The sequence below is a fragment of the Rhinoraja longicauda genome, chromosome 18 (assembly GCF_053455715.1).
Source record: "Rhinoraja longicauda isolate Sanriku21f chromosome 18, sRhiLon1.1, whole genome shotgun sequence".
NCBI lineage: Eukaryota > Metazoa > Chordata > Chondrichthyes > Rajiformes > Arhynchobatidae > Rhinoraja > Rhinoraja longicauda.
The window spans coordinates 7,396,140-7,418,966 of NC_135970.1; the positions used below are offsets into that span (position 1 = coordinate 7,396,140).

Consider the following 22,827-nt stretch of genomic DNA (forward strand, 5'->3'; position numbering starts at 1 on the left):
TACCATCACCAAGTTGTGATTTCATTAAAGCATTTAACCAAGGTGTGAACCTGCAAGACATTTAAACCTAATGTCTAGTTTTCTCATGCAATTTCTCCTTCTAGGAAGATGGGGCTACCTTTTCTAATATAGCATCATTAATGATCAATCTGCAGTCAGCAGCTCAAAGTAACCAGGGCATTTCACACCAAGGCCTGGTTTTCAGCTAGGGCTGAGGCAAGTTTATAAAAATGCTTAGGTCACCATTGAGAGTTGAAAGTGGGAGAGGTGGGGAGAGGAAAACAAATTCCTGATACACAATGCAAAAATCTCCAGGAACCTTTGCTCCAAGCGCAGTTTAAAAGTTGTTCCTTTAAGCTCAGGGAGACGGCACTTTTAAAATAAAACCGACAAGCGACAAGAATAAACAGACTCAGACAAGAATATGTAAACATTTAGTGATAATATAAAGTTAGCATTGCCAGCATATAAGGGAGTCAAGAATCAGCCTGAACTGGTATTGGTAGTTTAATTTAGAGATACAGCGTGGAAACAGCCCTTTGGCCCACCAAGTCTACTTACACACTACCCAACACACACTGGGAACAATTTTACATTTATACCAAGTCAATTAACCTTTCAACCTGTACGTCTTTGAAGTGTGGGAGGAAACGGAAGATCTCGGAGAAAACCCACGCAAGTCACAGGAAAAATATACAAACTCCGTACAGACAAGCACCCACAGTCAGGGTGGAACCTTGGTCTCTGGTGCGGGAGGCAGTAGTTCTACCGCTGTGCCACCATGCTGCCCATTCATTTATTTGATTATGTTAGCTTGCTTCTCAACTCCAGACACATACAAATTCAAACAATTCATTACAATTTAGAAATGGATCTAGGCCATGATAAATAAACTGGACCCAGTCGAGGCAGATTAAGTTGCACACCACTTGCCAGATAAGTATTATAGCCTTTATTCAAATGAAAACATGCACCTTTACAGTTGCTGGAGGTGAAGTTATATCTAAAGAGAATACAAATAGAGAGTTACTTTCAAAAGAAAGGTGAACACTATCAGCTGCTTATTCAGATACGAAACAGCAATGGTCTGGGTCCTTTTTTAAAAACTGTGCTGTAGTTCTGAAACCTGGCCTTCAATGGACAATACTGGCTGTTGCCTCAAGTGTACAGGCCACAATTAAATCTGCCTCACTCAACGATGACATAGATTGACCGTGGCAAACCCAGGGATGTACCATGCAGTGGACAAACTCTCAGCAGTGCGGGGCGGGCCGGTGGAAAGACAGAAAAACAGGCCCACTGTAACAAACGATGTGAGGTCAGCAAGCTGCCAGCCACACCACACCACCTCATCCCATCTGAAGAGCAGAGGAATGAGAGAGCATTCCTCCCCAAGGAGAAGATTCTGCAGCTGCCACATCTGTCACTCCTGCTGTAGGTTATGGCCATGAATGCCAACACAGGGCACCATACAGCACTACACAGCTGTGTTGGAACTGGTCCAGGGTGAGCTCATGAGCCAGCCTGTTCATCACCCCTCTGACAATGCTCACAACACTGAACTCAACATCACACCATGGCGTGTCAGCTCGCCATTCCAGAGAGGGGGAGGGGGAGGTGAAGAAAGGGTGGGAGACACACTGACAACAGCGTCTTTCCTGCTCTCTCACCTGCTGGTGTCCGGGTTCTGGGTTAGTGATTCATAAGCCTGATGATTGTGACCTAGGTCCAAGTGATGCTTGAAAATCTTTGTCCACAACATAGCCTGCAGGGAAAACACGAGTGATTAAATGAAGAGGGCACCAACTTCCAGGAAAAATGATCATTATTACATCCACCATGAAAGTCCTAAGCCACTACACTTTCCATTTCCCCATCAAGGAGAGCCTTCACACCTTCTGCTCCTTCACTCACTGCAGACCCAACTGGTACCATTCCACCATCACCCCCACCCACCACCTCTGCTTCATGTAAAGATTTCACTTGCCCAGCTTCTTCGCTGCAAGTGTTCAAACATTAATGCTTCCGACACATTTTACTTTGCTTTTTTAGACATATCAAAAAAATACATGATGCCTTGATGGCATTTGTGTATATGCTGCACCTCACCCCTCTCCCTGGCTCCCAGAACCAGGGACTCTCCTTGCCCACTTCCAACCCAGCACCATCCACCGTCTACATTCTCCGTCTTGCGTACAACTTCCAGCATGATAACACCACCAAACACGCTGCTTTTTCTCTCATTGTTCCAGAGGGGTTGTTCACTGCAAGTCCTCTCTTCAATACTAACTTAATTGTACTAATTCTAAGTTAGTATTCTTTATCTGGGAGAAATCAAACACATTCAGGGCATCTTTGTGAATATCCATGCTTAGTTTCCACGCTAGACACAAAATGCTGGAGTAACTCAGCGGGACAGGCAGCATCTCTGGAGAGAAGGAATGGGTGACGTTTCGGGTCGAGACCCTTCTTCAGACCCATTTATCATTACCCCTGTTCCCGTTAAATGCTGGGAAAGATTTTCCTCTGTGCCTTTCCCAGAGCTCCCACTCCTGCCTGTGTTTGCACGGAGGAACTACACAATCTCCAATGTTTCCCAATCATATTCCAGCATCATGGGTTGAAAGCTTTTACACTCCACAGAGTTGTTATAAACACTTGGCTGAAGCAGTATTAAAAAAACATATTTACAGCAATTTGGTTTTTAGACACCAACACAGGATTTATCCACGCACATGCACGCATAGAAACAATGTAGACCATTATAAGCTTTATTGATCTACTATGGTACAACACAAAACCAGCAATTCCTCAATCTATTCTCAGCTACCACACAGTAACACAGCTGAAAACAGGAGCCAAACAATGCCAGGTTCATGGTTTGTTGTGAAGGTTTGCGAAGAGGGCAATTCCACCCAGATTATTCACTGTGCACGTGTTGTATCGAAATGCTGGAAATTGGCGAGTCCCTTACTGGTGTTGCAATTTACATCGAGCAAATCTGTATTTTAGACAAAGCTAGAAATACTTGGGCCAAGTATCTGTGAAGAGAGAAACGTTGCAGACTGTCAACACTGCTCCCGGTTGGGGAAAGTTGGAGATTTAACTGTTCCTCAGTGCAACTGCAGATAAGAGTGAGAGAGTCGGGTAAAAGCGCTAAGGTCTTTTACAGTTCAACTCCTTGACTCCAATCTGTGCTTCTTTTTAACAAAAAAAAAGGATATTTCTGGGAAAAGCATTGAGGACCTGTTACAAACCATGTACCAAATCTCCAGGCTAATAATCCCAGGCATGTAAAACCCCATTCAGAGATTGTACAAGGAATAAATCCTTGCTGGGCCTCTTACATTTGTTGAACTTCAGTTGAGAATCTACAGAAAAGGTGGTAGCTGCATTTCACTTGTAAGAAGAGATTGAAGTCGCAGGTCAACACTTAATCAAATAAGAAATAAAAAATAAACACACACCAGAATCTTCCAGTCATCCCTTGCCTCAGCTACTGCAATTGCTGTTAGCTGCAGAACAAGCTCTGGTAACGCCATGTCCTCCAGCAAACGCAGGACCTAGGAACAAGCATCAAACAGTTGGGCTCATATAATGCAGTAACAAAGGGCTGCAGATGCAGGTTTATTAAAAAAAGACAAAGTGCTGGAGTAACTCAGCACGTCAGGAATCAACTCTTGAGGAAATGGATAGGAGACTTTTCAGGCTGGTACCTTTCTTCAGATTGATTGTGGGATAGAGGGCAGAGAAAGAAAGCTGGAAGAGAGGAGGGGCAAGACAAAGTATGACTGGGGTGAGGAGAGCTATTGATTGGCAGATAGTGGACAAAGGTCAAAGATGAAAAGAAGGAAGGTGCGAGACAAAAGGAGGACAGGGGAAGCGGGGAGAAAGGGGAAGAAGGCAGAGGATTGTATAGTTACCAAAAATTGGATAATTCAGTGTTCAATACCATTGGGTTGTAAGTTACCCAGTGGAATACGAGGTGTTCCTCTAACTTGCATGATGCCTCACTCTGGCAATGGAGGCGGCCCAGGACAGAAAGGTTAATGTGGAAATAGGAAGAGGAGTTAAATATTAACAACCAGTAGATTCAGCAAGCCTTGGCAGACCAAGCGCAAGTGTTCGGCGAAATGGTTGCCAAATCTACTCTAGGACTCGCCGACGTACAGGAGACCACATTGGGAACACCGGATGCAGTGGATGAGGTTAGAGGAGGTGCACGTGAACCTTTGTCTCACCTGGATGGACTGTCGGGGCCCCCTGGATGGAGGTGGTATAGAGACAGATGTTGCATCTCCTGCGGTTGCAATGGAAAGTACTCGGGGAGGGGGTGCTTTTGGTGGGAACGGATGAATGAACCAAGGGGTTATGGAGAGAACACTCTGGGAATGCGGAAAGGAGTGGGAAGATGTAACAGGTGGTAGGTGGGATCATGTTGGAGGTGACAGAAATGTCGGAGGATGATGCGTTGGATGTAAAGGCTGGTGGGGTGAAAGGGGAGGACCAAATGGACAGTTGCCATTTTGCGTCAGTCCCTCCACCTGGACTGAAGGGCCCTGAACGAAATGTCAACTGAGCCACCACATATATGCTGCTGCACATGGTCAGTTAAGGCACATATGTTGCTACACATGGCCTGTTGAAATGAGGCCGATTTTGTTCACTGCGTGCAGCACTTATGAAAGCAGAAGGATGTAGTTAGTAGCAAAGAGACAATCTGAAATGGCTGAAGTTATTCAGGAACATGTGCCAGCACTTTGTGAAATGTAACCATTGCATAGAGGGTGTAAAGACCAAGCACAGTGGTCAGGTGAGTATGGGAACAATAGGAGACCACACATTGCCCCAGTTTAAAGGCATGTTTGTGTATTTCTATTAAAAACTGCAATATCTGCACTTTAAAAAAAAGGGCTTTAACTAGTTTTGCAGATAGTTACATCTGCTATTGCAATGATTTTATGTAAATAATCCAAAAGATTGGCAAGATTTGCATTGTGCTGGTAGAAATTTGAATTTCCTCGATCTTTTCTAATGGTTTTTAATGTACTTTTACCTAAAGCAAAATTACATCTTAAGGAGTTTCAGGTGTTTTAATCGATAAAAGACAGATTTCACTGTTTCATCTTGTTCTAAATGCTCCAACTGGATAGTACAAAAGTATAAAAAAGACACATGTACAAACTCACTTTTAAAATGGAAAAAGTCAATTTACTTTCTCACAAACTTCTAAAAATCCATTTGAAGATTTAAAAGATGGAATAGCAGCAAAGCCTGAAGTTTACATTGCCACAGATCAATTAGCCATGTTAGTTATCTAATACTCAGTGCTTTCTACATTTCAACATTACCATGTCATTTAGCAGCATTATGGATTATTTTGCTTGCCTAACAGCAAAAACAGCTCCCCAAATCCTCAACCAATAGAAACAACTATCAATTGATATTTTGTAAATACAGGATGCTGGGGAATAAGTATGGTGGAGAGGGACAAGGATAGCAAAGGCTTAGGTTTATTATTATTGATATATGTACCGAGGGACAGTGAAAAGGTTTGTTTTGCACGGTAATAACAGATCAGATATATCATAGATAAATGAGGATCAACAGTTACTGAGTGCTAGAGCCTGAAAGGCCTTGCGGACTAGGAAGAATTGGTAATCTTTTATATTGCTTTCAGAAACTCTAGCCGCCCAGGAACCATAAGGTGCAGTTGCAACTCTGCACAACAAAACCAGTTTGGAAATAGACAATAGGTGCAGGAGTAGGCCATTCGGCCCTTCGAGCCAGCACCGCCATTCACCGTGATCATAGCTAATCATGCACAATCAGTATCCCGTTCCTGCCTTCTCCCCATACCCCCTGACTCCACTATCATTAAGAGCTCTATCTAACTCTCTTGAAAACATCCAGAGAATTGGCCTCCACTGCTTTCTGAGGCAGAGAATTCCACAGATTCACAACTCTGAGTGAAATAATGTTGCGAAACTTATCGTTGGAGAAAGAAAGGTGTAATCCAAAACAAAGGGGGAAAATAACAATTGTTGATCGAAAGTGCTGAAAATCATAATTATCCTGCTGGTAAACAAGGCCTCAAATCTATCCTATGCTTAAAGCCAGATCCCATCCCATATGGACTCCTCACCCAAGCAGCCTTGCTATTGGCAAAAGGTCATGAGCACAGACTGCAGCTTAGTACACACCTTGTTGTAATACTGCACTCTGGGATTGGAGACAGCATCCTCATCCTCCACCCGGATCAGTCTGTCCAGGAACTCCTCCCTCCCCACGGCTGCAGCACCGTCACGGAAACACTCCAGAGCCTGGAAAAGAAGCAACGATGCCGACAGGCTGCAAATACCCCAATCCACATAACACCAAGCCAGAATTCTGCATCAACTCTCATCAACCTCTCACCTACTGGAATGGCCTGAGGAATGGGGTAATCAGTGGCCACACCTCAAGTCAACAACAACAATATCCACATAGATCCCCTTTATTTAACCAGACTCTCCATGGTGCCACACAGAAGCAGCATCAAATAAATAATGTTAAACAATGGGAAATGACCAAAGGCATGGCCAAAACGACAGGGAGGGAAGGACATGAAGAGGCTTCAACAAGGAATGCCAGAGCTTAGTTTCGGCAGTCAAAGGCGCAGCTGATAATGTAGGGTGGTACATTCAGAAATGACAGAGTGGGTTACAGGAGATGAGGGAGATGACACAGGATGCCAAATCCATGCAAGAGTTTGAAGACCAGGATAACAAAAGACCAGGAAATCTGGCCAGAAGATCATATGAATCTCCATATTTGAAGGAAATCAAGGGTTGCAGCTGCAGCTGAGCCAATGCAGAATTGGTGGAAATCTTTGTGATTGTATTAGTACTTGAAGGCTCAGATGTCCAATGCAATGCCTGGTCTGGACAAGGAACAGGAGAAGACAGGAGCTAGGGAACAAAGCCTGTTTCAGGAACTGAAGACAATGGCTCTGGTCTGCTTGATACTTCCAGTGCAGCATATCAGGTGGACAATGTGGGAGAGGCGATAATTTGGGTATGCCAGCATCCAGGTAGAAATTAATACTGTCTTCATTTGATATGAGGCATTGTGTAGATGGGAAAATGGAAGTGGTGACGAATAGATTGCAGGCAGACAGGAGAGGTAAGGAAACATGTGGCACGAGGAGCTTTTTCTTGCCAATTCCGGACGATGAGTGGTACCATGTGAGTGTGCTCTGATCCAGCTGGATCACACAGGACGGTGGCATTAGTCATTTAGTTCATAAATACTGAGGGAATGGATGACACTCGACTGAAGAGACTCAAGCAAGTAACCGCAAATTATGCTGGGAATAAATTTGGAATGAATCCCCATTCCAAAATACGTCAGCCTGCTGCCAGGCTGAATCTGGTCCTCATCCACTACACATCTGTTTACTGACATGGGCACTGGGCAGTTCTGCACCCTATTTGAAATTACATCATCACTTTTATGAATCGGTGACTTGTTGGCAGACTCCCATCTACCAAGGATCTTACCTTGAGGCACACATGGAAAGTAATATACAATTTTGTACACTGGTGCTGAAAGCAGCAACAGAAATTCTCACCGCAACCTCGCTCATCTTCCACTCGAACCACAACCTTACCTTGTACCCTTCACCTGTGGCCAGGTAACACTGCCCTAGCACAAAGCGCCGTGAGCCAACGTTAACTTCACACCAAGGTTGCAACAGACGCACATATTCCTTCAAAATGAAGAAAACATGCAAATAATTAGCAGTGCCAGTTTAATTAAAAAGCAACATGAAGCATATCAACATCAACAGTAAGAATTCACAGTTTAGATCACTTAATCCCATTTATAGATCGGATCTTACAGGCAACATTCGCCTCTGTTATCCAAATAGCTGGCAGGGGTGGGGTTAGAATTGTACAATCCCAGCATGTAACAGGCTAATTCAATTCAGTCTCTGAGAATCAAAATTCTGATTGAAATGCAGATCATTTCTCAGTCAACAAGACTATCTCTTTGAATATAGCACAGATTCAAACAAGGTGATGTGGAAGGAGAAAAAATATTTTCTGAAGATGCTACATGCAGGTAGCATCTTCAACACAGACAGGTTACTCTGTAATAGCAGGCGCCTGTCACAAGAAAGATGTTAAGAAGACTTGACAAGGAAAGTAATTGCAAAAACCATTTGCAACTCACTGAACTCAAGTCGAGTGAAAAAATACCCCAATTTATCCTCACTCCCCCAGACCAATCTGGTCTCTGCTGCCTTGCAGCAAGCTGAACATCAGCTCCTCCACCCCACCCTAACACCCAAGTTTCCCACAATCCACATCCTATAGTCAGTAATCCGATACGATATACCATAGAACTTTATTTATCCCAGGAGGAAAATTGGTCTGCCAACAGTCATAAAACACAAGATACATGAAATTAAAGTAACAGTGGAAAGTCTAGGGTTGGGGATGTGCAAAGACGTGGGAGGGGGAAGGGGAGTCAGTCCACATCACGACAGAAGGGGAGGAGTTGAACAGTCTGATAGCCACAGGGAAAAACGATCTCCTGTGGCATGCTGCATCTTGGTGGAACCAATCTGTTGCTGAAGGTGTTCCTCAGGTTGACCAGTGTGTCATGGAGGGGATAAGCTGTATCATCTATTAGGCAAGTTGTAAATGCAAAAGAATACCGAACACAAAGTGAGAGGGGTAAGATGTAAACGGGACCAGAGTGACAACGTTTTCACACAGTGGTTGATGCGTACATGGAACAAGTTGAAAGATGATGTGGTAGAGGAGAGTACAATTACAACATGTAATAAATACTTGGACATGTACATGGATAAGAAAGGTTTGGAAGGACATGGGCCAGGCATAGGCAAGGGCAATTAACTCAGCTTGGTGGACGAGAACGAGTTGGGTCAAACAGCTCATTTCTATGCTATATAGCTTTATAACTATGACAGTGCAAAGATCCCTTTGTGTCCTACTTGGAGGCGAGATGAAAGAGGCAATTGAAAACAGTTGAATCGTGGACACAGTTCTGATGACTAGATTATAGGCATCCAAGGACAATCATCTTACTTTGCTCTAAGTACCAATGATTTTGATTTTACCAGGCTCCTGAACATTTTCAAATGTTCAACATTGTTCAAATGTTATTGTCTCGCGGGCAATCTCTCTTAGCCCTGAATTCCCACCCTTGTTCAGATGTGTGAACCACATGATCTCAAACCAAATGAACTGCAAACCAAATGAATATGAACCAAAATGGTTCATAACCATGTCCTGCCCCACAAAATGCGTAGAGAATGGTGATTGCAGCAACCACATAGAAAGGCCATAGGAATACTTGGGAATATAATGGGGAATATCAGGGATATTAATCCCCCCCCCCCTCCTCCCCAAATGGCAGCAAAGTCAATATAGTGAAATCACACCTTCAGAGTGAGGTGTCAAGTTTCATTACCCAAAGAGGCACAGCACCAAGAACTACACAGTGAATACAAATATATCACCTACCTGAAGCTGTACATATTGGCAGTGCCCCATGAGAAACTCCGGAAACAGAAAGCTGGTATTATTTGCCCATCTGAATCAGATTTAAGGAAGGGGATGGCCAAGATTAATGGAGTCGGACAAAAGACGTGTCGTAGCAACAGACCTGGAAGCAGGGAACATGTGGGCAGATGTGGCCTTTGTTTATATGGTGGCACAGAGGCTCAGCGGTAGAGTTGCTGCCTCACAGGGCCAGTGATTCGGGTTTAATCCTGACTATGGGTGCTGCCTGTACGGAGTTTATACATTCCCCCTGTGACCGCGTGGATTGTCTCGGGGCAACTGTAAATTGTCCGCACTGTCTAGGATAGAACTAGTGTACAGGTGATCGGTATGGACTCGGTGGGCCGAAGGGCCTGTGTCTACTCTATCTCTAAACTAAACTAATGCACAGCCACAGCAGCTGTTTCTGTCTTTGTTCTTGTGAGTTCCGTTTGCAATGATTTCACTATCAGCTCGAAACTATCACATGTGCCTCATTGAAGCTTCCAGATTAGCACACAGGAGAGCAGACAGTGGACAAACTGTAACAGGCAAGCCTGTGAGAAGAGGTTGATTTACTACCACTGACCACAGGATGCAATAAATCACAGCCAATAATATTTTGTGCGGGACGAATAAAGGAATATATTTTCAATTTGAGACGTGATCATTAGCAAGGGAAAGACTGGTCCATATCATCTCCTGCCACACTCAAACAGATAAATACCCAAAGAACATGACAATTGAAGCAGCCATATGCAAAGGTCAGGGAAATGCTTGGGAATCTTTGTGAGGAAAGTCAGGGACATCAATCGCTTTCCCAAATAGTAGTAAAACCGCTATCCCTGTAAAGCTTTTCAATCAGGTGAAATCGCATCTCAGGCCTAGATTTCTAGTATACTTCAGTGCTGTCAAGTCCAAGGCAGTGATGGGTATTGAAGCCCCCACCCCAGAGCGCATCCTGTACCATTTTGAATGATTCTTCCAAGTGTGGTTCAGAACAGAGGGGCTGAAGAACAGTAGGTGGTATGTTGTGGGATCATTTCTGGAATCAATGTTGAGGACTTCCACTACGACTTCCCACAAGTGCACCCCAGTGTATCTGCACCTCCAACCAACCTATCTCGCCAATGAGCATCCAGGAAATTTAGTAGTGCACTCCAGCACAATATCAATAACACGAATGTCAGGCTCTTGTTTGAATGGTCTGTGAAATAACTAACCCAGCTGCAAAAGCACACGAGGAGATCAATTCGGGTTGGGAGCAATTCTGCGGATTCCAAATTCAGTGCCTAAATTGATAGCAGGGGTGTCCCGTTTTTTATTGCTGTTTTCTAACAATGTTTATGGCTACATGAGGTGGCAGTGGGCAGTGACTGGTCAACCAGTTCCTTTGGATCTGGAATCCTTCAAGGACAACTGATTTTCTGAGGTACATTGAATCAATTGGATTTTTATGACATTTTCACCCTGGTCATCTCCAATTCTCCCCCTCCTGTCAGCCCGAAGATACAAAAGCTTGAAAGCACGTTCCACCAGATTCAGGAAGGGCTGTTATCAGACGACTGAGCAGTCCTCCCCTAAGCTAGGCTGCAGTCCTGATCTTCCAACTTACCTCATTGCAGACCAGGCACTTTTTGAATCTGCACTCTCTCTGCAACTGCAATACCATAACACTATATTCTGCACTCTGGTATTTTTTTCTTAGCACTGCCTACTTACTGTTCTTGTATATGGCTGGATAAAACTCATGTATATGATTTGATTGGATAGCACGCAAACAAAACATTTCACTGTATTTCATTACATGTAATAATAATATTCCAATACCACTATTTTGTGATCATTTCTTGACCACCTTTTTTTCTTAAAATTAACAACCATATTTATATTTAAATTTCAAAGCTTGCACTGGGATTTAAATTTATGTCTGAATTATTCATCCAAGCTTCTGGGTTACTACTCTGCTCCAAACTACTGTGCCAATGTAGTCACTGCTGGTACATTGTACATCCCTATTAATCTGTAAAAATAGTTCAGTATAAAACAAATGAACAATTGAAATCCTAATCCTTTTTCAGTGGCATCAGTTGAGGAAAGAATATTGAGAGTCCTTTCAAACTCATTGGTCAGCTTTTCAAACGACAAGAAGTGATTTTTAACATTCATGGTTGAGGTATAGTGCCCTCCATAATGTTTGGGACAAAGACCCATCATTTATTTATTTGCCTCTGTACTCCACAATTTGAGATTTATCATAGAAAAAAAATCACATGTGGTTAAAGTGCACATCATCAGATTTTAATAAAGGCCATTTGTATACATTTTGGTTTCACCATGTAGAAAACTGCGGTGTTTATACATAGTCCCCCCATTTCAGGGCACCATAATGTTTGGGACAAGGCAATGTCATGTAAATGAAAGTAGTCTTGTTTAGTATTTTGTTGCATATCCTTTGCATGTAATGACTGCTTGAAGTCTGCGATTCATGGACATCACCAGTTGCTGGGTGTCTTCTCTGGTGATGCTCTGCCAGGCCTGTATTGCAGCCATCTTTAGCTTATGCTTGTTTTGGGGGCAAGGGGTAGGCCATTTAGAACAGAGAGGAGGAAAAACTTTTTCACTCAGAGTTGTAAATCTGTGGAATTCTCTGCCTCAGAAGGCAGTGGAGGCCAATTCTCTGGATGGAGCTCTTAATGATAGCGGAGTCAGGGGGTATGGGGAGAGGTCAGGAACAGGATACTGATTGTAGATAATCAGCCATGATCACATTGAGTGCTGGCTCAAAGGGCCGAATGGCCTACTCCTGCACCTACTGTCTATTGTCTACAAGTCCCCTTCAGTTTTCTCCAGCATATAAAAGGCAATCTCAATTGGGTTCAGACCGGGTGATTGACTTAGCCACCCAATCTGAGGTTTTAGCTTTGAAAAACTCCTTTGTTGCTTTAGCAGTATGTTTGGGATCATTGTCTTGCTGTAGAATGAACCGTTGGCCAATGAGTTTTGAGGCATTTGTTTGAACTTGAGCAGATAGGATATGTCTATACACTTCAGAATTCATTATCCTACTACCATCAGCAGTTGTATCATCAATGAAGATAAGTGAGCCAGTACCTTCAGCAGCCATACATGCCCAGGCCATAACACCCCCACCACCGTGTTTCATAGATGAGGTGGTATGCTTTGGATCTTGAGCAGTTCCTTTTCTCCTCCATACTTTGCTCTTGCCATCACTCTGATACAAGTTAATCTTCGTCTCATCTGTCCACAAGACCTTTTTCCAGAAATGTGGTTGCTTTTTTAAGTACTTCTTGGCAAACAGGAAATCTGGCCATCTTATTTTTGCGGCTAACCAGTGGTTTGCATCTTGCAGTGTAGCCTCTGTATTTCTGTTCATGAAGTCTTCTGCGGACAGTGGTCATTGACAAATCCACACCTGAAGAGTGTTTCTGATATGTCGGACAGGTGTTTGGGGATTTTTCTTTATTATAGAGAGAATTCTTCTGTCATCAGCTGTGGAGGTCTTCCTTGGCCTGCCAGTCCCTTTGTGATTAATAAGCTCACCAGTGCTCTCTTTTTAATGATGTTCCAAACAGTTGATTTTGGTAAGTTTAAGGTTTGGCTGATGTCTCTAACAGTTTTATTCTTGTTTCTCAGTCTCATAATGGCTTCTTTGACTTTCATTGGCACAACTTTGGTCCTCATGTTGATAAACAGCAATAAAAGTTTCCAACGGTGATGGAAAGACTGGAGGAAAGATTAGGTGCCGAGACCTCTCCGATACCTGCATTACGGAGGCATATAAACACACCTGAACAATTACAAACACCTGTGAAGCCATGTGTTCCAAACATTATGGTGCCCTGAAATAGAGGGGGACTATGTATGAACACTGCTGTAATTTCTACATAGTGAAACAAAAATGTATAAGAATACCCTTTAATAAAATCTGACAATGTGCACTTTAACCACATGCGATTTTTTTTCTATTACAAATCTCAAATTGTGGAGTACAAAGGCAAATAAGTAAATGATGGGTCTTCGTCCCAAACATTATGGAGGGCACTGTATAATTTGACAGATCACACGTACAAAGATTCCAGTGACAGGTTATTGGCCTGATACAGCTCAGATTGATCTCGATTTTGCCAGATCTACTACAAATGTACAAACTCTGTACAGACAGCACCCATGGTCAGGATCGAATGCAGGTCTGAAGGCACCACTGTGCCTTCAATGTCATCACTATTTTTTTTCAAATACTCATCCTGAATTTCATCTCTTTACTTCCTGCACTTTTTTTTTAAAAACAGTCTCAATCTATCATCGATTCTTTGCATCATCTTTCAGCCGAATTCTGTCTCTGACGAGATATTATCAACATAGAACACACAAGTTGTATAAAAAAAACAAACATACTGCTATGTTAAGCACCATTGTAAAGGATACAAATACTGGAGAAGGTAGTTTGCAATGACAATGCCAATTTGCGGCCAGTTGATTAACGAGTGATTTAAAGGGCTATTTTCCTGGGACAACAGCCGGGAGATGATGTGTTTTCTGGCCACCTGCTGGTAGAACAACTCTACCACTGTACGTAGGCTGCTGGCTAGAAAATAGGGCAAGTCATCAATGTTACCTTAACAAGAATTTGAAATGAAATCTTCAACATGCAAGGATATAGCACCTAATTTATTCAATTCTGTGATTGAAAGAGGAGCAAAAATGCCAGCCATTGCAAGAAACTCACCTGATCATGTATAAACAGCCAGATTATTATTCTCTGGATCCCACAGTATACATTAATCCTTTAAAGCAGGACTGCCCTGGAGACCCCAGTGACTCAAGATGTAATTGTGTTGTGTTGTACCCAACAGTAGACGGGAATATTTTTGTACATCATAATTCAAACATTGCATGACAAACACAGGATAATTATATAAAAAGGGAAGTGATAATGAGAAGTGGTAAATACAGAGCAAGAAAATTCTAGGCTACAGGAAGATGTATAGGGGTGTTTCCATGACTCCTGTTTCCAACCTGTGACTTGGGTGGTCAAATTTGAAAGTTATTAAATCATAATGAAATACCACAGCATTACAAATGGGCCTACCTATGATCCTTTTGAGCTAATTTGTAATAAAAATCGATCAAAATTTAACACTTTCAAAATTGAAAAAAAAAGAGAAAAATATATTTATATAAGACAAATGGGACACTGTCTCTTATACTGATTTATTTTTGCTTCACCTCATTATTTTGGCTGTACATCATCATCTATACTACTTAAAATACAGGATATGAAACAATGGGAATATTATATAAAAAGGAGGAAAATAACCTGGAAGTTTGGAGACCTTCAGTTTCACCACTGAGTGCTGTATTTACGGAAACACCCATAGATTCGTCAGGCATAGAAATGACAAAATTACAAATCACAAGAAATGCAAGGAAAGGGCAAACAAGGCAAGGGAACAATCAATGAGATAAGTGCAGAAGAACAGAAGTAGTTAAAAAGCTGAAAGTGGTCAGAATGGTACATGGTCTCCAAGTGCCATTACAGTATTACTTAATTGTTACATTGCAACTCGAGATCATATATGCTGGACTTGTAATTCCCAGATTAGAAGAGCAATTGTTTGTTTTCTGGAGAAAAAGGGAAATAGAGTAGAAAGAAAAACTATTTTTGCTTTCACATCTGTGGCTGGGATGAAGGAGGGGCGAGGCATAGGCTGGTAATTTGGACAAAGATGAATCAATGGCAGGTCAATTATGCACATTACTAACAACAATCTGATCATATAAGGGACATAAGAAAATCATGTGCTGTGGCGGTATGTCAGTCATTATGCATAATGTTATTGAATGGTTAACTAGCTTAACTAGCTTACTAAGCAACAAGTCTGTAACATTTTACCAGCTATATGTACTGCACAGAAGCAGCCCTGACTGTGAAGGTAAAAGAACTATACCCCTTAACTTTTCGAATATTTGGCATCTTCTTCACTTTCTCAATGAAAACCAACACCCACCCCAACTCCACGAGTCACAGATTTAGCAAATTTACTTACCTGCACGTTGCGAAGTTAAGGCATTAGAGTCTGACAGCTCTAACACTGACAATTGTCGCAAGTTCGATTCCCTGAAACCACAGAAAAATGCTTGTTAGTTCCTTCTACAATTATTTACCTTGTCTCTACAGGTCCACCAACAGTTTTCTGGCAAATTACTGTCCGGCACCTCCTTTAATCCAGACAAAATTACAAGAGTGCACTTGAAACCACTTCCCCCCCACCGGAGGTCCCCCTCCCAAAAACAAATTTGACGCCAAGGCTGGGTGAGACAGCTGATCCTGACCTCGTCAGGTCTTGTGCACCACTTGGCAGGTCGAATTTGCCCCCTGTGGCTGTGACTCTGGAACTCCGGCCCAGTTACAGCAGTCAGATCCATTCCCATAGCCGACTTCCGAGGTTAAATTTGCAGGACAGTATCTCGATGGCCTAGGAGGACCGTTCAGGTACCGTTAGTCTGAGGCCGTGGCCTCTGTTGGTCCAGCAAAACAATAATCCAGAAAGACTCTGGAGCCAAGGGCGCTGGAAAATCCGTGGTGGATCTGTACTATCAAACTCGAGATAGTGCCCAGGTAAGTAACTCCCCATAACTGCCAAAGACAAACTGCAACTGGCTGTCCAATTTCTTGCTGATTCTGAGGTAACACCAGTGCAGTGACGGTGGTGGGGAATGTTTCAAGAGAAACGAGAAATAGAGAGGCACATTTTATCCATTTTTAAAAAATGGACGTTTAATAAGTCTTATGGGGGAAATGCAACTCCTTTTACTGAACACAAGTAGTCTGAACAGGCACTCGGGTTAGATTGAGCAGCTCCATTCACACAAACAGCCTCAATCTCAGAAGAGGCAGATTATTTTCATGGCAGCCATGTAGCAGATAAACACACACTGGTAATTAGTGTTTGATGTAGGGAGTTTATCACAGGAATCTTACAAGAAAACAGGCAAGAAAAGAGTCTAATCTCTTGCCCCAAATGTGATTGGATTTAACTTCAGATCTCAGAAATCTTGATCCACTGAAGGATCTAATATCAATTTTGTATTGGGAAATATTCCCACTTACAAAGCCCAACACTACTTGGTTGTTAACGTGCTAAATCTGTGGTGGACTATAAAAGGCGTGTGTGTGCGCTTCATTGGGGGAACTAGGCCTTGTTTAAAAAAAAAAGCATTTTTCCCCCTCGGATCCCAGCTCACTTACAATGTGTCAACAGGCACGGCCGATGCTAAAGACTGACAAGCCCATCTCATCACAAAGTAGGTGCACACGAGGAGCGATGTCCGAGGAATGAGCTCCTGCTGAAGCTGCAAGAGATATCCACCAGCTCCCAAATTCACCTGAAGAACACACAGGAAGGACAATTAATAAATAATACCCTGTGCAGGTTTGATAATTGCAAACACAAATTCTTAAAATACAGTCTTCCAGAGTAGACTATCTGCAATAATATTGGTCTAATGTAATCAGACACCAAGATCAGTGCTTGCTTGGAAAATAGTTCATTCAATCCCACTTTTCAGGTGCTAGATAAATGAAAATAACAGAAAAATCAAAAAACCCACGTACACACCCAGAAAACACCTTGTAAAGTCAGTCACTTTGTAAGTACAATGGCAATAGATGGTAAATGCAAATGTTTAGATCTGAAAATTTAAAACAGCCACCTCATAGTTAAATCACACGGCCATTATGAGAGGCTTGAGATATATTACAAGGCGCTTAATACTCCAGCAGCCCAGACGCAAGTTACAACCCACCCTGTCGCATGATGTGTATTCAAAGAATACTCACGCCATCTCCAACATGCAGCATTAGCTGCTGCAGAATTAGGAGGTCACGACAGATGAGGAAACGAGTCATGGATATGTGGTACGCTGCCTGACACACAACATTAATGGCAACATTGCTACCATAAAACTGGGCCATGTTCATTCGGATGTGCAGAGGCTGGCCTGGAAAATACAGAACAAATAAAATCAGCAGGTTTCCATTCTAAGACATGGTACACAGAGCAGCACAGGTTGATGCAATCTAGTAGTGTCAAGAGACCCTAGGATAGAGCACAGAGAACACCCCCCCACCCCCGTTTCTGTACAATCTGTACTTTATACAACCAGCACCTTCACATGAGAAAGCCAGACTCCCAATCACCTCACTTCAACAAACGTGGCAAGGACCCAGTTGACATCAGAACCATGAGGCAGGACCAAAGCCACAAGTACCCAGTTGCCTGGAGAAAATCACACCAGCCCCACCCTCCCCGGTATGACTTCAGGGCTAAAGATTTGCAGGCAAAATTTCACCTTGGAGAATCAGTGGCAATGAGCACTCTGATAGCACAACCAAATGTCTCTGCCATAATATTTGTGGTTTAAGATATGGTTAAAACACCAACAAAAATATAAACGGACCATCCAATTCCACCTAAAGGAAAGACACAACTGTACTCTAATAGCAGTCATAGAGTGCCACCTTAACCATTCAAGCACATATAACCCATGAGTGCAGACAAAAGCAATCCATTGAAAAGACAAAGGTACTGCTAATAGAAGAAAATCACAAAATTCTGGAGTAACTTAGCGGGACAGGTAGTATCTCTGGATAGAAGGAATGGGTGACTTTTTGGATCAAGACCCTTCAGACTGGGAGAGGGAGATACAGAGATATGGAAATGCAAGGACAATGGGAATGGAGATCAAGGAAAATGTAGAAGAGATTGTTAGCTAGGAGAAGGTAACAGCGAAGCAAACAGAGATAAAATGTAAATGAGGAGTCAGACTAGTGGGAAAATACCAGTTATATTAATATTGACCTCTCTAACATCAAGTAACCTTTGCCTTCCCTCTCTCTCCATCCCTCCGCCCTTTCTAGTTCTCCGACTAGTCCGACTTTCCTCGTTTACATTTTATCTGTTTGCTTTGCTGTTACGTTCTCCGAGCTAACAACGATCTATTCTCCTTGATTTCCATCCCCTTTGGTTTGTTTTCACACCGTACATTATCTCTGTATCTCCCTCTCCCGATTCAGTTTGAAGGATCTCAACTCGAAACGTCACCCATTCCTTCTATCCAGATAATCTGCCTGTCCCGCTGAGTTACTCCAGCATTCTGTGCCTATCTTTGGTTTAAACCAGCATCTGCAGTTCCCTCCTACAACAAAGGTACTGCTAATTGTACAAATGCCATTTGGCAGATCAGATTTGGCTGGTCGTCCAAATTCCCAGCTCCCCCACTGCATTCACCGTACCATTGCTCGACTCCAGGTCGCCCTCTAGGTCCATCTCCCGCAGCAACAGCTGGATTATGTTGCCAGGGTTACGGATATCCTGCAGTTTACTTTGCAGTTCCATGTGGGTCTCACTATATATATATATATATAAAAAAAACAAAAATGATTAAGCCGATCTTTTAGTGTCAAAGAGCAATTCTACCATTCAATGAAAAGTTGTTACACAACAACACAGGCATCAAACAACCACTCAAGACTCGCAGCGGCCAGTGAGGTGTACAACACCACACCCTGCTTCACCACAGCAGCCCATGGTCTTCCTGCTATGTACACTGGCCACTGCAAGCTCATTTCCACAGCACCTCAGACTTGTGATACACTAAAAGGAGGATCAATTCCACGGGCAACATCATTATCACCAGAGAGGAATCCTGACATTGCCTTCATTGTACCATTATTAGGAGGATACCAGTGGGCCAAGGGAGAGGTAGAAGAATGACAATAAATGCTGATCTCATCAACATATTGAATAAAGGCATGTTAATGGAGAACAACCCTGTCTCCATTGCATACATGGCTTATCCCCACAATGAAACTCAACTGAACACTCCCCGATTTAAAAGTTAAAAGATTTTAATTATTTTGCTCTAGAGAAGCTTTCTGACCTGCTGATTTCCTCAAAGTTTGTTTTTTTTTGCTCCAGATTCCAGCAGATGCAGTCATTTCCACCCTCCAAGAAACTATGTCACTCGTTGTCACCTTCATCCTATTCCTCAAAGGCTACAAGAGTAAGACTAACTCTTGAAGACAGGAGACACGAGCTTAGCTTTCAGTTCAGTCGTGCTTGCAGACACAAGTCACTGTTCCTACCTTTACATTTGGCAGATTTATCCGTATAGCAGTTTGTTCTGCCCTTGGCTTGCGTGGGAACGTGTGGCTTGGGTATAAGGTGGTAGTTGTGTAGTGAGGGGAGAGCATTGTGAATTGCAGATCAGAAACCAAACAATGGTAAGCAGGTGGCTATAGCCCCAGATTCTTTTAACCATGTAGGAACATTTCAACCAGCATTACAACCAACAATGACAGTCACCAACAACTTTTCATCATCAAAGAGCAAGATTCATCCGATCAGATAGTATTACATCATGGAAATGGCAAACTTTGAAAAGCTATCCCATCAGCACACCAGTTGTCTGCCTGCTCCCCACATCCTGCAATCTTTTCTCCTCCAAGCATTTACCAAATTCCCCTCTGAAGGGTATCACTAAATCCTGTACACCACAGCCACTCGGTCATACTCACGTGTTTCTCGCCAAAAAGTACTCCATTATCTGCCCCGCGGCTTTCTCTGGGGGCTGCAAGTGGCTCACTGCTGTCTCCATTAACGATGCCATTTCCATGGTGATGGAGTCTCCAACCAGTCTAAGGCACTGCACCAACTGAAGCAGGTCCCGTGCTACCTCTGGATCTAAGGGAGCAGAAATGGAATCTTTTCAACATTGCAGAGATACTAGAACTCATTTTAACCACCACCACATATAAGACTAGGCACACATGAAGTGAAATGGAGACCTCAAAACCAATGAGACACAGAACACTGGTTAGAGCTTTGAATCTTTCAGAAATGAACTCCACGGCATGTTGTGAAACTTCTGAGCTTTCATTCCAAAGATTCACCCCTTCACACCAACGTAACCTAGTCTTATTAATAGCCAGGCCAGTTAACAGTTAAGTCCATACTCCACCACCTCCAGTTTAAATTCCATTTGGAATAGTTTGGAGGACCAAGAACCAAGAACTTGGATTGGATAAAAAATATCAAGAACCACTCATTCCAAGAACATAATGATGTTATGGAAAACCATTTCCACCTTTACCATCAGGCTTAGTGAGGTAATAATTCAAAATGACAGAGTTTCAGTTACCTGCAGTGATCCAAATTGATTAATGGTAGTGCAGCCAGTACAGTCGTCTCACTGAAGTGGTTTATTGTCATTTTACAGAATGTGGGCATCACTGGCGAGGCTAACATTTTTTTTTGACCATCATTAATTACCCAGAGGTGGCAGTGAGTGGCTAGCTCTAACCTTCAAACTCATTTTGGTAAAGGTATTCCCACAATGATGATGGGGAGGGAGTTCCAGAATTTAGACTTAATGACAGTGAGGAACTGGTGATAAGATCTGGATCATGTGCAACTTGGAGGGGACCCCGTGGATATGTTCACATCGTAGATTTGGGAGCGCTGGCCAAGTAAATGCATTACATTTTGTAGTGTATCCTCTGCAGCCAAAGTGCTTCAGTAGTCAGGGAATGGAAGCTTAGATTGGTGCCTGGAATGCCAGTCAAGCTGTTGGACGGTGTTAAGCATGATGAGTGCAGCTGCAGCAACTCTCATTTGGGCGAGTCAAAGACAAAGCAAATGTCAGATGAAGGAACGACCTTTGGCTTTATGATGTAAAAATTACACGCCACAGGATCCCCTCTGAACTCCTCGTGCTGCTTCAGTATCAATGTTCAATGGCAATCCTTTGCGGTCACGAGATTCATAATCTCCTTCCTGTACTCCATCTCATCATTATTTGATGTACGGCCCAAAATGGTAATGTCGTCTGCAAATTTGTAAAGTGAATTAGATTTGTACATGGCTGCACAGTCGTGGGTGGACAAAGAGTAAATAAGGGGGCTGAGAACACGTCTTTGCGGAGCACCAGTGTTGAGGATTATCGTAGAGAATGATTTGTCCCCCATCCTCACTGATTGGGGTCTGTTGGTCAGAACGTCGAAGATCCAGTTGCAGAAAATGAGTACCAACTTCAAGTCCCACGAGTTTGGTGATGAGCTTGGGTGGTATAATGGTGTCAAATTGTACACTGTGGAATCTGTTCCTGTACTCCATGTTCTATGCAGAATGAATTAAATCGGGTTCTGTGATGGTGAGGATCTCATTAGATCGGGAAAGGCTGCAGAGCCTTGATCTGATCCATTGGTGGAAACATTTGGCTGTTTACCATTGGTGTAGTTTAACATGCATGATTATAAAAGCAAAGCTTTGCAGTTCCAAAAAAAGTGCAGGCAACTCAAATACAAACAGCTTGAAAGTGAAAATGTGGACAGGAGGACTGCAGACTGGTTTACGAAAAAGATACAAAAAGCTGGAGTAACTCAGGTCAGGCAGCATCTCTGGAGAACATGGATAGGTGATGTTTTGGTTAGGACCCTTCTTCAGAATGATATCACTTATCCATGTTCTCCAGAGATGCTGCCTGACCCACTGAGTTACTCCAAACTTTGTCTTTTTTGTTCGATCTGACCACACAAGAATTGGCACAAAAAAGGACTGTTGGTCCAATGGAGCCCAGCTCTGTGTTAAATAGAAAGGAAGTTGGAAATCTGCAGAAAGCAAATATTCTTTTGTTTATTAATTTGTGGGATGTGCACATAACTGGCAAGGCTAGGATTTATTGCACATCTTCAAGTACCCTCATGTTGGTACTGAGCCACCTTATTGAACTTGTGCGATTCTTGTGGTGAGATTCTGGTAGGCACCCAGCAGGAGCGTACTCTGTGGATTGTGCAGACTGCAGGCACAGGCACAGAGCGAGTAAATATCTCGAGTGGTGGATCGGTGGCAATCAAGTGTCCTATTTTAATTGCTCAATAAGACCATTAACCTGTATTCAACTCACCATCTGTGATGGAACATTCATCTTCAAGAAAGAGCCCCTCATCTGAAGACATGTAGAGGTGATCTATGGTGAGGCAGGGAAACATGAAAGATATAAATCCCTGCAAGAAAAGAAACAATCAGCAGAGCTGCAATAGCACTTTACAACACTCTGAATACTGGTCCAGAGCATCCTACTCATAATCACCAATGCATGCATACTGGTCCAAACTATTCAACTCATGTTTACCAAAACCAACAATGCAAGCCAAGGAATTAACCGCTGAAACTCCTACAACTACTGA

At 42.8% G+C, this 22,827-nt stretch overlaps 1 protein-coding gene across 1 annotated transcript in view; it reads right to left on the reverse strand.

Annotated features, from left to right (window-relative positions):
• nup160 (nucleoporin 160) overlaps window positions 1–22,827 on the reverse strand; it is a 69,539-nt gene that overhangs the window by 19,779 nt on the left and 26,933 nt on the right. Inside the window, exons 14-25 of the mRNA XM_078415052.1 lie at window positions 22,545–22,644; window positions 20,158–20,323; window positions 18,874–18,986; window positions 17,419–17,579; window positions 16,828–16,964; window positions 15,626–15,696; window positions 14,004–14,163; window positions 9,537–9,606; window positions 7,652–7,750; window positions 6,204–6,323; window positions 3,468–3,563; window positions 1,671–1,765 (exon numbers count right to left, since the gene is read on the reverse strand). Coding sequence (XP_078271178.1) covers window positions 1,671–1,765; window positions 3,468–3,563; window positions 6,204–6,323; window positions 7,652–7,750; window positions 9,537–9,606; window positions 14,004–14,163; window positions 15,626–15,696; window positions 16,828–16,964; window positions 17,419–17,579; window positions 18,874–18,986; window positions 20,158–20,323; window positions 22,545–22,644 — 1,388 coding nt within the window. The remainder of the gene's footprint in view (window positions 1–1,670; window positions 1,766–3,467; window positions 3,564–6,203; window positions 6,324–7,651; window positions 7,751–9,536; window positions 9,607–14,003; window positions 14,164–15,625; window positions 15,697–16,827; window positions 16,965–17,418; window positions 17,580–18,873; window positions 18,987–20,157; window positions 20,324–22,544; window positions 22,645–22,827) is intronic.